General features: G+C 34.4%; 1 protein-coding gene across 3 annotated transcripts in view; it reads right to left on the reverse strand.

Moving 5' to 3' along the window:
• Positions 1-16232, reverse strand: part of LOC105839437 — a 62224-nt gene that overhangs the window by 21839 nt on the left and 24153 nt on the right. For 2 of the 3 annotated variants that reach the window (XR_004962073.1, XM_028194085.2), the window contains exon 1: positions 11989-12408. The exons of the other annotated variant lie outside the window; for it this stretch is intronic. Coding sequence is in view for 1 of the 2 variants with exons in the window: in XM_028194085.2 (XP_028049886.1) it covers positions 11989-12037 (49 nt within the window). In the remaining variant the exon portion in view is untranslated. Of the gene's footprint in view, positions 1-11988; positions 12409-16232 lie in introns of those variants that run through there. 3 annotated transcript variants of the gene reach the window in all.

Consider the following 16232-nt stretch of genomic DNA (forward strand, 5'->3'; position numbering starts at 1 on the left):
GAATGACACGTGTGCAAATAAATAAATACGCTTATTTTAGCTGATGTAAGTTAGAAAAATGTAAGAATAAAAATACGCAGCATACATTTTTCACAAATAATATGGCATTAAAAATAAGAAAAGAGATAATAATAAAAAAAAATTGTGTCACGCATCTACTTGTGCACAGTGTCTTCTCTGTATTTAAACTAATATATAACTTTCTTTAACAAATTAAAATATAATAGATTCAAGGAGAAATTTTTCTCTCTCGCCGCATACACGCACATGAAAAATGTGTTTTAACAAAATTAGGATGTACCTATATTTATTTTTATATATATTTTTATAATATAAATATTTAAAATTAATGTAAATTTTATATTTTAATTATTTGTCTCACCAGGCTGTAATATCAATCAATCTTATGTTATTATTCTTCAATAAAATATTAACGCATACATTTCCTACATCAGGAAATTCAGAGACCTGAATCCTATAAGCTGCAAGGTTTCACTTTTGTCCTCGTATGGCGACGATAAATCCAGAACGACGTGCTAATTGATGCAGTTGTTCCTGTTTTCCTTTCTAACGCCAGTCGATTGTGTGTTACCGATTCGCGATCACGTTCACGGAAGTCAGAATGTAAATTAAACGATTGCTGGATGTTTTCTAAGAGTGCAAAAGGTGTGAAAGGATGCTGTTTAAACAGCATTTTTCTTTTATAACAACCGTGCACGGAAACGTTTTTCCTCGACGGTCTAATCGCGCGCGTCCATTTCATGGTGCGAAATTGCCTCAAATATCCGCGCGAAAACTGTTAATTCTTCACACAAAGGATCTCTCGGCTATCTATACGATTCAATCTCTCATGACTAATTGCACGAATAATGCAACGCGTTTTCTGACCGGGCATCGCGAGTGAACACGCTTTTCAATCTCTTCGCCATATCAAAGACACGCAACTTCATATCATCATGCACCGGGCTCATCAACTGGGCGCACGATGCAAGGCGGAACGTTGCCTCATCGGATTGCCATGCCGCTGCCGTTTTCAAGCCGATGATTTCAATAGGCGGCGGGAGTCTCGTCACCTTCCTTCCGAACAGAATGTTCAAATCACCGGGCAGCGACGCGGCAGCGTTTTACGTTATTCTTTGGCAAAACGAAAGGGCCTTATTTATGTAACTCGTATCGTCTCTTGCGCAAACGAAAGTGAATACAGGAAACTAGTCCCCGCTCAAGTGTTTTACATTATTTCGCTTTTTTCCTGGGACTGATGGAAAACATAGGGTTCGGTCTAAATACACATCCGCTGCCCGGTGATTGCGAAAGGTGATTGCAAAGTGGGGTAAGTTTACAGCCCCATAATATAACGCTGCAATACAGTAAAGCCGTTTGCTAGAAAAGAGCTAATTCACGAGCTTTAGTCTCGCTCTAAATATCTCAATAAAGGTAAACACAAATAGAATTGCTTCGGAAAAAACAGTTTTACTTGAATCTAAACGCTAATCTTAAGTATAAACGCAAATAAAGAAATAATTTTGTTAGATCGTTAAAATATGTAAATATGAAGAAGTTCAAACGTTATAATAATACTGCAAAAAGTTTTGATATTTTAGCAACCAGTTTGAGTATCTCACATAACTACTTTGATTGAACAAAATTATTTTCAGATTTGTATGCAGTTAAATTTTTCGGATACTCTTTCCTTCTGTGCATCTCCGAGATTCTATTCGCACGGGAATTATCTTAGGTCGGACAAAAAGTCATCATAACATCGAAATAGCATCAAAACGACTCTAAAATGATCTATTAAAAGTCACTTTTCAATCAATCACAATCATTCCCGTTTTAATGTCATTCTAACGTTATTATACGATGACCTGTTTTACTTGAGATTCTTCATTCTTAACGTTTTTACAATTCAGAAATTATACTGATTAGCTGCTCTTAGGAATTTATCATCAGTAACAGAATAAACTCAGAGTTTCACGAGTTTCACAATGTTCTACGTCCACTTTTCGCCAATCTAGATTCCAACGACTACGATGAAAGCGATATATATATATATATATGTACTTCAACCTTGCGCGCGACGGGAGGAGATGCAGAAACGCCCGAAGCCGCTTCTGATTACGCTCTTCCATCTCGTCACGTTTCACCGGGTACGCAGACAGAAATAAACGCAGGCAGAAATACATGCTCGGACTAGCAACCTGCCATTATCGCCATCCTGTCATTTACGTGCATATACACGGTTGCCAGCGAGTCACGACCTGAGCAAAGTGCAACATATCGGTCTGCTGTTTGCTGATTTTTGCAAAAAGAGAAAAAAGGGAAGGTGGGAGATGCGAACGACGTAAAACGTCGGTGAAACGACGTAACGGAAGCGATAACGCAAGCAAGCGGCGGTCGCATCCTGCGGCAATCGCGCAATCGTCTAGGAAGTCATCGGCTATGCAGACACACGCTGCCGGGGCCGGCGGCCGCTGTGTGCCAATCCGAAATGCGATGATTCGAGGGAAGCAAACCTCAACTACCTGACGAATTTCACTCGCCGTCGTTGCGTAACGACCGTTTCTTTTATTCTTTTGCCGACTGCTCGTCCTTTTCCTTTTGTTGACAAGAATTTAATGCGCATGCACGCACGCATTGTCGCACGCGTTAGCGGGGGCGAGTGAGTTTCTCTTAATGAATTGTATGAAACACATTTGAATTTCATTCTTGCGACAAAAAAAACTCTCACGAGACTTGAAATTTATAAAAGAAGCAAGAATAATTTTCTTTTTACAAGTGCCTAAATTTAATGAACAAAATTAATCTTTATCGTTAGTTTATCATACAACAATAAGATTTTCTGTATTCCTCTTATTTGTTTAAGATTTATATAATGTTTACGAAAACATTTTTTTAATCCACTTAAGTTTTAATATGGTTCGACAAAATAATTTTAAAACATCGTGTGAAGATCGTAATTACTTATACATTATAGGAGTAATAAAATGTCTATTAGGTATAATGCTCTCTAAAACAATCTTTTCCCTCTCAGCGTCTTCCTTTCTTTCAATATTGCCAATATCAAGCATAGTGTCGAATGCTTTTGGAAACGATTTTCGTGTTGCGTAAGAATCGTGAACGGATCGCGTGCGAAACGCAAATCCCGAGCGTTTCTCGTCGGATGTACCTTGGTCGGATAGGTCTTGAAATCAGTGAAATCGCCTCGCATCTCGACTTGCATCGGTGCGTTGTCTGGCAGCGTAAGATGGATGCATCGAATGCAGCGAAATTGTAGAAACCGCGGCGCAACGCACGCGCTTGGCAAAAGCGGACGTTGCGGCGTCAGAGCGAGGGCTGGTTGACTGTATATAAAAAGATATACGATACGAGCATTACGTCGACTGTGACGATATGTGACTTAATCGTGGGTAGCCAAAATTTTGACGTGCTACTCAATTTATCGATGTACTAATAAAGGTATAAAAAGAACAATTTTGCAAAATTATCAAAAAATTTAGCTATATGTAGCACATAGATCTGAAAATAATTTCATTAAATCACCACCAAAATTATAATATAAACAATGTTGCATAAAATTTTGATGGTTCAATAACTAATTTAAGTGTAGCACATAATTATTTTTATAATCTAATAAAAAATATTTTCAAATTTGCATCCAACTAAATTTTTAGAGATACTTTAATAAAAGCATTTTTTCATGTGCGAATAGTTTGAATCAAATCAAAATTTGGATAATTACTTTTTTAATGTTATTTTTATCTGTGTTATCTTATTGTATAAAACTTCTATAAAATTTCTATCATTAAAACTGAATAACATAAGATAATCGATTATCAATAAGAAAAATTAGTTTTATTTCGATAAATAAATACAATTTCAGTAAAAACATTTTTTAAATGTGCAAATAGTTTAAATTAAATCGCCATGGATTTGTAAAGTTTGTTTTCAAATCTAAAAAAGGTTCAAATTCAGATAGTTTGAAAATTTTTAATCGTCGTTTTTCGAATTAATCGCCCGTTTTAATTGCTTTAATTATATCTTTCGTGCAATTATTCTTGTATAATTTTAAGTAATTTCAATTCTTAAGACTTCCTATCAATGAAATGTGTAAATTAATTGTTGCAAATAAATTTAAAAATTATTTTAGTGTTTCGCGCATTGAAATCCGAGTTTAAATTTTAATGCGAGAAACATTAAAACTTATAATAATTTTTATTGGAAATCTAAGATTTTTCTGTTATATTTATAACATATATATTTGTATAATATAATATTATATTATAGAATTATTTTTTAAAAATATTCATAAAAAATGTTATTATCTCTAACAAACGTTGCAAATTTCCCATCGCAAGAGAATTAAGACACAATGATGTTCGATAAAAATAATCTTTACGTAGCTCTCAAAGAAAAGGGCGCGCGGTGATAATAAATCTTTGGCAGGCTAATGCTAAAGTGCTCCGAAAATGTCAGCAATTTAGGGATAATCTATTCGAGAGTGGTTCTATGTAAGCGATAGGTTTGTAATGGGCGATCCTAAGTTTGACTCCTATATAAAATATCTGCCGAATAAGGGCCACGTAACTTATTTAAAAAAATCGATTTATGGGAATATTGAAATAAACTAAATAAAAATATAATCATTAAGTTCAATCACGCACAAAAATAAATTATATCTTATCAAATATTTGTAAATAAACAAATTTTTTAACTCACGCGTTGGGACTTATTATATGGAATCTTGTGACACATCTTTTACACATTTATTCCAGACATAAAGTGTGTTTTATCAGAGAAGATAATAATGGGAAACATTCTGCATTCCAGAATATCAGAGAGAAGTATAAAAGAAAAGAGCTCCTTAAGAGCAAAAAAATCCTTTAAAGGAATGAAGAACAGTCCTTCGATAGACAAATTACATAATGACCATCTCACACACACACACACACACACACACACACACACACACACACACACACACACACACACACACACACACACACACACACACACACACACACACACACACACACACACACACACACACACACACACACACACACACACACACACACACACACACACACACATCATTATCAATTTTAAAGTGATCTAATACGCAGACCTAATGTGGCATACTAAAGAAAAAGAAACTACCTACGTAGCTCTAAAAAGCACTCGCCACCCACGATGGAATAAATCTGTTAATGCTTCGGAAATGTCTTGGCGATTTAGGGATGGCATTCCATTCGAAACGAGCAACCAAACGGTGCTATCGCCAACAACGCACAATCGACGCTCCGTGGGTTGAGTGCGTAACGGTTCGCACTATTCAATTAACATATTTATCGTGCGTTCTTATAGTCACGCGTACGATGCGCCAACGAGAATTCACGGAGCGGTCAACCAGCCGGCCAGCCGCGTAAAGAATGATCAAGAGGAAGTTAAGCAGATGGAGTAGCGAGCCCCGTTAATTTCATTATTATATCACTATCACATCATATTTCTTCTATTTAGCAAGCGCTATTGTGAAATCAGAATATGCAATAAAGAGAAATATGAAGATAAAAGAAAATAAAATTAAAGTATATTTAATGTAATTTTTACAATGTAAATTTTACCGATGTACAATTAAAATAATATTCATTGAAAGAGATCGCAAATGGGAATTCCTAGTGAAGAAACCAAAGAATGCTTATAAAAGAAAATCATAATAATAATTAACAAATTACTAAATGATACATATTTCATAAAAAGCAAAAGCACTCTTCATAAAACAAATAAATTCTTCTATATCCTGCCTCAGAATCCAGATTTTACATTAATTTTACATTAATTCAAACCAATTAAATACTATAAGACAGAGTGGTTACTTTTGACTATAGACGTAAAAAACAAAATTACAATTCAATAAAGATGCAATTCGCGTTGTCATTATTGTTTTTACGATTTATTACTTTCTATTGTCTCATAAATGCATCATAAATTTCTTACTTCGACACTAAATTCCCTATTTCGATTTCGTTGTTCGGTCTTCTTCGAGGAGGAGGAAGCCGATCGATAAAGATCGCAGTGATGTAAGGCACGCGCGAAGCAGGTGCTACATTATCCGCCTCGTGTTGCGATACGCACGTTACATGTTCATATTCCTGCAGGGAATGCAGGATGCATTACGTGCACGCGCCACGAAAAACAAAGATTGCAATAACCAGCAGATTTATAACCTGCACCAAGGGAAATGCACAACCACTTTATGAGCGGCAAGTGAGTTCCATCCGCTTCAGTAACACGTGATTAATTTTTTAGCAAAAAATTACGGACATAAATACTGTTAGTGGGCAAACGTGATGGTTTTTAATTGAGAATCCAATTATCTGCTTACTATATGATTTCAATTCTGCAGATCAAATTTTTCAATAAAAGATCGCATTTATAATATATCGAAAGTAATCATGACAGATTGAAAAAAAAACACACACGAGAATTTTGTTATAACTTAATCATGTAACGTTTTTTTAACTGTAAATAAAAGTCCAAATTATAGATTAAATTGTTTGCGGAAACCGTTGGTTGTGCTATTAAAATAAATATGAACAGTAACTGTTCGTTATATCCGCCTAATGTAGGTTGCTAGTTGGCATCATCGTAATTGTTAAGCCGTAAACCGGGGCAGAACCTGCAGCCGAGGTCTGGTTGATTTGAAAAATACTTCATCCTACCGGCATTTATACATGATTGCCATCAACGTATGCAGCCACGTGGATCGCGAATTACCAAGGAATCGATTAGAGCCGACAACCAGCCACATCTTACGATGCAAAAAAATGAATCACACTAAGCTACGAATTATTACAAGAGTAATAGCGCTGATGGAGGATTGCGAGAATTAAAAGGAAATGGTCAAAAATCGTGAGAAATCTAATAGAATTCTACAATCACCAATTGCGAAGTTCCGCGCGCACGTAACGTAATCATATTCTCCTCTTACGTTATTATTAAATCTTCCTTTACAAGAATCTTTTATATATTTAGATAAATCGTTTGAAACACAGTGGTAAGTGGCACGTGCCTTGAGTAAATAAGCCTATGTAGGACAGTAGAATGGAGACAAAGACGTCGGAATCGCGGAAAGGATAAAAGTTATTCCGGTGTAAATATCAGATCACTGCTATTTCACCGTTATCCCTAAAACGAAACGATTGTCGTATCTATCATCTTGTCTTACCACCGTAACAAATACATTTAGCAGATTACCAGTATTACTGTCGAATTCGGTTATTTGCACGTAAAACTCTGTTTTTGATGACAATACGGAGCTATAGCTTGCAATTACAGTACTTTCGGAGTACATAAAGTTGAAACGCTCAATCATTGTAATCACATTTGAATCTAAATACCGTATAAATACATAGATTACATAAATTTGGATAATTACTTTTTGAACGTAACCCTTATTGTATAAATCTTCTATAAAACTATCGTTAAAACTGAATAACCTAGGATAATCGATTATTGATAAGAAAAATTAGCTTTATTTCGATAAATAAATACAATTGCACGTTACAATTTTGTATTAAAAAATTGTTATATTATTTAATACTGTACATTTATAATAAATAATAATAATTATTATTATATTAATAATTTCACATGTTTTGAAAAGAAAATGCAAAAATGCCTTATCAAAAATTATATTATAAAATATACAAAAATTTGTTATTTTAAATTTAGATTGCCAAAATTTTTAGGCTCATAATTATACTCAATTTGGATTAATTATATATTATTAATGATCAAGGAGTTTCTCTTTCTGTGTACGCAAAATATATGATTCTATATAAATACTTTTCTTTTTACTGTGACCAAGTTTCGTTTCTCACAGATTCTATTGACTTGCACTCATCAGCTTTTGTTCGTATGTAGTTCAACACGTGATTTTCAATGTTCGGTGTTTCGCCCACGCCGTAAGAAAAGTAGATAATCAGGGCATAAATAGAAGAGAAAAGGTACGTCGCCTTCTTTTTCCTGCCTGCTCGCCGGGTACTCCCGTTATTTCACGGAATTGTGGGAAATTGGGTACTGAGCCGAGCTAATTAAACGCACCGGCCTTTTGTTTTAAAGGTGCGATACGTGTGAGCCATATGTGCGCGAAGCTACGATTAATTCTATAATACGACGGAAGTGCATACACTTGTCACGAGAACCAACAATTCTGTCAATAATTCTGAGAATCAAAAGTTGATTATACTGTTTCTATGTATTATATATATTAATCACCTAACAATGGTTAAAAAGCGAATAATTGAGACATTTTTAACATCATAAATAAAAATAGATTTAGCACTCAACGCTACTATCAATTCTTTTTGACTGATCGCAACGATAATTATAAATAATTATAAAAATAAAAATATTTTTATTAAATTAAAAAAAACATTATTTATATACATATAATATTATCAATAATGTTTTTAAGTATTAATGAGAAACTTAATACAAAATAAATTGCATTAAAATAAATCAAAATTGTTTAAAAACGTTTAAAAACTGCGTTTCTATTCTTTTCTAAACTTGCGGTAATACCTAAGTCTAGCGCTGATGACATTATTTAGCAAGTCAAATGCACTTGTTAATATCATCGATGATGTTTGTAATGACTTATAAAACACGGATATATTTCTGCTGATACAAAATGTTAAAAATAAAAAATTTATATAAAATTACTTTGGCAGATTAGTGCATTAAATTTAGAATTTAAAATTAAATATAAATATTATATATAAGTAATAATTATAAATTATATACATTATTTATTATTAAATTTTATTTTAATTATTTATGGTTATAGTTATTGTTTTGATTGGGATTGCATTTTTAACTTTATTGGAGCTGTAAATAACTCAAACAGCATCAATTTTTTTTAATATACAGCTCTTGATGTCACTTTTCCAATATAATACTTCCAACATATATAATTCACATATTATCTGCAGGATCGTAATTTGTAACAAATTACATTGTAACAAGATCAACGTCCAAAACTTTTGCACTGACCTAATATTAATTGTTTACTTATTAATTAATTTAGATTTCGTTGAAACGAGAATATGAATATCTGTAATAATGAATATCTGTCAACAATGAGAAGTTAACTTGATAAAACAATGAGTAATGTTGAAACCAAAGCACATCCTAAGTGACACCTGACACCGATCGATTTAACGATAACGACAGCATTGATCTTTTTTATTTTCAACAGGAAACGACACGTTCTCTAGGGGACAATAATGGATATGACTCAACGGCAATTGGAAGAAGGCAGCTGGTCGAGAACGTGCGGTTAGAGGAAGTGTTTGAAGAGCGTGCGGAAGAAAAAAAAAGTTTGACGCGCACGGCGACACGTGGGAAATGCAAGTAACCGCCACTTTACCGCGAGACAATCTCGGTCATTAACCTACAGATGTGGTCTCGTACGCGTTAAAGTAAAATGTAAATCAAGAAATGACGAGAGGATCTCTCCTTCGTGTGTCCAATTTTTTTTACATTAATTGCTGTAAGAGAAACCGTAGGAACTTCCAAAGAAACAAGGACTTGTAATATAATAACAAAAGTGCAGGCTGCACTTAGATGTAATGTATTGTAATGTGAAATCGATCAATAAAGAATTATAAAAATGATTAAACTTGTTATCAAAGCCAAAACATATAATATTTAATGAAATTTGCCGTTAAATAACATAGAATAGAAGAAGGATCATATTTTTGGGTACATCCTGCGTAAATTCAGTGTACCTTGTAATTAAAAATTGTACACACACTTCGCGGTAACGCGTTGCAGGTATAAATGGGTAAACGACTTTCCTCACGACCGCGTCTCGCGACCGAGTGATAGTCGGGCTACAAATCTTCGCGAACTTCTCACGTTATTTTTACCGCGATAAAGTCACTCCGCCGGCCACTTTCCATGCCGTGGAAAAACGAGCGAGGATCGTGGAAAGTCGATTACCTGCGTGTGCAATGGAGATGAGAACGCGTGCTGCGTGAGTACGTCACGTCTCATTTATGAGACGCGCGTTTATGCGTGCAACGGCGAACACGTGCCCCTCCGTAGCTAACGTAGCCGATGTCTTGCAGCTAACACGACGTTGAAGAACTATCCCGCTTAACCGGACGAGAGACAGAAATTGAATCTGCGAAATGGACTATCTCGCAGGATCTCGTGAAACAGCGCGCAATCGCATCAAGGTAAGAAAATAATTTTTAAAGAATAATTATATTATTTATAACCATTATATGTAAAAAATGAGATTATATAAGAAATTTTTAACCGTCATCTGGCACTAAATAAATCGATATTTTGCCGATTACCAATCGCTTTATCATTTAAGTGATCCTTAATGCAGATCCAGTTTGTCGTTACGGACGCTGACGCCGAGTGAAATTTTAGATCAGATAAAGAAGAATCGGTGTGTATCCTCTCACGAAATACTCGCAGATTACGACGCGCACACATTACATACATCATGCGCTAATTAGCGAAGAAGCTTCGGTTATTTTCAGATACTTCTCGTCTGCGAATTGCATATGTAAACGACTGCTTCGGTAATCCGTTGTTAAGTTCAATAACGCCACGAGCGTGGGATGATCTTGACCCCGAATTGAATTACACGCATGATATCTCTATCAGTTACCGTAGAAAAAGCATGCATATCTTATATCATAAAAGTTGCATATATTACTATAAATATTTTTTTTCGCACTCCCGATGTGAATAAAATTATATTCATTATTTTAAATTTATGTACGTTAATAATAATAAAATTATGTACATTATTTTAAGAAGTATAAGCAAACTTTTCTATTTTAGAAAATTCATTCTATCTATCCCAGCAAAATTTATATTGACTTCATAACTCGCCTGTATATAACTCGAACAAAATTCGAAAGTTGGCTTCAGTATTTAGATCATATAGATTAATTTGTAACGAACATTTGCCGCATTGTACATGCGTGCCTGATTAGCGATAGTTTCGTCGACGGTTCCGCAAAATAGAGTGCCTCAATGATACGGAAAATAGAGAATATCGTTACGAACTGTAAGCATTGTCTCATAATCAGTCGACTCATTAAATATCTTGGCGTTTAGAAAGCGACAAGTGAATAGGGTGCAGTAATGATTATTATAATTTCCCTAGTGCGTTAATGAGCCATTATATTTTCCACGGGAGATTAATCCATCTTTACACGAAATGCCTATCCGCTATATTAAAAATTTCTAAAAAGATATCCAATTACGTTGTATGGAAAATTCATAATGAAGCGTTACACAAAAGCGCGATTAAAGCAATCATGAAAATGACCGATTTCATATCGCATTTTATTTTATGCAATGCAAGCACTAGATACAAGTGTGTTGTTCACATATTTGTAAGTACGTGTCTTCTTATATAAATAATTACGTAGGACGTTCAAACTGGTCGCTAGAATAAGACTCTTTGTAATATTGCTCATCATATTAAAATATTCTTCATAATTATTTTAATAATCCAATAAAATTATTTTCCGATTTATTATTCAGGCAAATTTTTTAATATACTTCAACAAAATCGTTCTTTTTATGTGCGTTAATTTATATTATGTATATATTTTAATTGTTACGTGTCGAATATTAAGGCTTTTATACTTATTTTTAATAGAAATATTACTTCAAATCGGTCTGCTAAAAATTGTCTATTTAATCATAAATTTTTACTAGCTAATTTATATAGTTCAAAGATATTACGATAACATTGAAATGTCAGTAAATTGTTTAAATATATGTAAAATATATAATTTCCGTATATTGTTATTTGACTATCTTTAAAAGCCACGTTATCCCAAATGATAACAAATATGTTTTCTAATATTAGCATATTTTTACACAACAATCATTTAATAGCTACATATCGATAATCGATTACTAAATAAACGTTAAACAAAATTCACGCACCTTTCACAACTAAAGTGATGAAAAGCAACCAAAGCGTCCTGCGTTCCATTTCGTGCGTAAATCTCCGGCCTTGACGTCCTCTTGTTCCAGAAAACTGTCGCGGAAGCTGTTCCGGTACCGGTATTCCGATTCGGAACAATAATTAATACGTCGTTAACGAGCGCACTCCGTTAAATTCACCGAATGCACCTCAGAGAAAACGTCATTTCGGGGTGTGCGAGCGACCCTCTCTTTAGTTTTCTTTCACTGAACGCGATCGCCCAAACTCGAAGCGCGAGAATCGACTAAACGCGCATGCGAGTCTGTTCCCCGCGGGTATCTTCGAACGGGGTTAATGTGGTGATGATGATGGTGCTACTCGTGCGCCTACTGGATAGAACTCGTGGACGTTTCTCTCACAGACTCTCTGTAACCGACGTCGGACGTTCTTACCTGAAGACTGAGGCGCCTGTTCCCCAGCAGGAAGTCATCCAGGTATTCTGCTCCCCCACCTGTCGTTCCCTGCTACCACCACCTCGGCGGGTAACGATCGGTGTGCCGGTTGCCATCAGGAACGAGGCTGGCTTGTGCGACTGACTGACTGTTCATCCCCCCCTTCCACTTACGCGCCTCTCCTCCGGTATTCAGGCCAACCTGTAAGCCAACACGTCACCGAGCAGCGAGAACACGATCCCTTAGGATGGTAGGATTAACTGTGGTCATTTTTTATAAAGAAGGAATTTTCGGTCGGTCCTGCCTATGATGAATCTGGAAGAATGCATGCACCAGATGCAGCAGGTAAAATCTCCCGCAGTTATACGAAAAGAAGGAAAATATTTATTATAATTTTTAAGGACAGTACCTAGAGAAGATCGTATCTTATTTAAAAATATCAATAATTTCAAACATACTTTTGTTTCAATTTTGTATAATTATTAAATTTGTAATCAATGCTCGTATTTACTAGATTTAATCGTTTGTTCCTGAAAGTAATCCTAAAGGGAAAACTGTCACCATTTTTTTAATAAAAAAACTTAGAATTAAAACTAGAATCAGAACTAGAAATTTTCATTGTTACGCGTGCATCGAAAGTGCGGTCCTTTTCGTGGCTCTCTGCTGGCTGTAAAGTTGCCGATTGTGCACGGTCAGTTTTCCCGCACAAGTAACTCATTTCCCCACCGATCAAGTGTGCAGAAAAGTCGTGTAGGAATCATTTCCTCACGACTATTCCCTCACATTTGATCATTCTTTCACAGCTCTCTCAACTTTGCCACACTCGCGTCGTACTACAGGCACATCATTTCGCGACACGTATATGGTAACTCCCGCAGGCACTACCAAGATTTCATCGCCATCTCGCAACATCCATACGACAACTTATGACACTTCGTCGCCTCCACGAACCTTACTTTGGATAACCTGTTAATTCACACTCAAAGACTATGCTTCGATGCATAGGTAATAAAAAATATCGTGTGTAATATGTGCGGATCGACTATTTCCTAATCGTGAGGGTGAACGCACTCGAAGGAAACAGCCGACTTTTCGTATTTGTGTATTAGAAATTCTTTTACATAATTAAAGTATGCATAAAAATAAAGAAGATGAAGGATGATTTATAATATTAATAATACAATAAAAACCTTTAATACACTTTAAAAATTAAAGAAAAATTTTTTTAATTTTTTGTTATTCAGAAAGTCTGTTCTGTATGGGTTAATATGTTAAATTAATTATATTTGACTGTTTGTAATTGTATATTAATGAAATTCATAAGAAAGTGCTAGTGACATTGCAGCAAAAATACGACAAAATATTACTCACATTACATGCATCGCGTAACGTGTTGTTGTTACGGTAAAATGTCGAAAACGTCTAATCCGAGTTATTATAACCGATACTTTACGTCAAAGTTAATTCTAGAGATTACATGTATAAATCCCTCCGGATTCACATAATTCTCGAGTTTCTATTCCGCACGATAATTGATAATTACCAGTATACAATCGTCATACGGGATATAATTGCAGTTTCACAGGGCGAAGTGCGTCGCTCGGGACATGAGACCGTAGAAATGGAAACAAGGTATCTCGGAGAAAATAACATATGTAGAGTTCCCGTGAGTGTACGCAATTGTGAAAACTCGTGGAAATTCTACGGCAATTTGTGGCAACGTACTCGCCATTGAGAAGAATAATGTGTATAATTTTGCGAAAAGCACAAGTGGGACCGTAATTTGTACGTGCGTAAATAACTTTTTTTTCGTAACGCGACGAATTAAATATAAATCACGGAAGAAAGATATTTCTTACAAAATGTGTACTAGAATCAAAATACAAACTTCATACGCAATCAAAACATTTCTAAAGTTTATATAAATTATTTAGGATTAGTGCATTGTTTATGGCTATTGCTCTACTTCTGGCCACTTCAATAAATATTTCGAATTATATTTAATCTAAGATTCATATTTGCGCTATGTAAATGGAAGAATTTATTTTTACAGCATTCTTGTTCATCATACTCTCTAAATTTCTTAGAGTAAAAATACTGCCACTATAATTTTTCGAGTGATTTTCTACCCTAATAAAAGTTAAAAATTTACTCTATTAGAGTGAATTCTAACTCTTATTGAGTGAAAAATCACTCGAAAAATTGTAGTGGCAGTATTTTCACTCTAAGAAATTTAGAGAGTACTGCTCACTAACAAATGTAGAATTATTTTTACGTCGAAATTAAGTGTTTATTTTTAAAAAGTAAGAAATAAATGTTAAATATTGTTCGCAAAACGTGCATCTGTAATATTCAGTTATATAAAATTAATTATTTAAATGCAATACAATTATTTGCCCGGAAAAATTCTTTCTTTTAATTTTAATTCTTAAAAATACATTAAAGTAATTAAAATCATTAGAAAATAAAAAAATTAAATAGAAACACGTTTATTTTGTCGAAAATCCTGGTGGCCATAAATGGTGCACTAATCCTACGTGAATTTTATTACATATTATTTATTTCTTTATATGTATTGCAAAAAATAATTTTTTAAGAATAAAGTTAAAAATAAAAAAGTATATAAAATTAGACACTGTTTAGATGTTGCGTCCTGTTTCTTCACAGGCCAGGAAGAACTAGATTCCTTGCGTTTAAGCAGGAAGGACTAAGAAGGCGATCACCCAACCGCGTCACCCTAAACCCGCTTGCCTAACCCTCAGCACTTCCTCATCCACGTTAATTATGGCTTCTGCGTGATGCTAACAATGAGGAGCGTCCATAATTCTATCTTTGTAGAACGCCTCATGCGTGCTGATCAACACAACCATGAAATTTAATAGTCTACATGCGTTTTAAAAGTGTTTCACGTTGGAATTTATTTCAGCGAGCATTACTTTGTAAGTATTTCGGAAAATTGTAAAGGAAGAATTGCAGATACATTCCCATATTTCCTACATGCGTTCGTAAATATTAAATCATTATTCTTACTTAATTCGAAAACATATGTTTTAACAACACGATATGAAATATAAATTATTAGATTATAATTACTTTCATTTTTTAATGCTGTAAAATACATGAACTAATTAGTGATTGTACGACTTTCGAATAATTTTATGGAGAAGTTAAGCAATTTTTTAAAGCTTATGAGTAATTTATTATGCTCAATAGTATATCTTTAAAATAAAGTAAAATCTTATAATACTAAAAAAAAGGGTGTCTTTTTGATATCATGGATATATCTCACATCTTTTTGATCTATTTAAAACGGCTCAAAAAATTTCTAGAGACAGAAGTTTCTGAATCTCCAAGTTTCTAAAACAAATGTTTGTAAGTACTTTATTTTGGACAAAATAAAATGTAGTGTGTATAATTTAATTATACTACTTTTACAATTTTGAAAAACTTCTCTCGATTCTGACTTAAAAAAATAGGTATAGAAGTTGATTAAACATGGAAGATTCATGATAATATATACTTTAAGATTTAAATGTGTACTTTCACATTATATTTATATTCATAATCTGTATCTTATAAAGAGAATAGCAATGAATAAGTCGAAAGTCACGTAACCGGGTTCTTGCAACGATGCATAGTTTGCCTACCGCATTCCGTGCCACTCGATCGAGAAGAGAGGTCGCGATCGATTATTCAATTAGAAAATAAATACGCGAGAGCATGAGACCACTCATCGTCTACGCCGCCGCATACGATCGCATGCGTCGCATTCATCATCGCCGGTTATTTTAGAACGCGCTGCACCGAGACAA

Source organism: Monomorium pharaonis, chromosome 2 (assembly GCF_013373865.1).
Source record: "Monomorium pharaonis isolate MP-MQ-018 chromosome 2, ASM1337386v2, whole genome shotgun sequence".
NCBI lineage: Eukaryota > Metazoa > Arthropoda > Insecta > Hymenoptera > Formicidae > Monomorium > Monomorium pharaonis.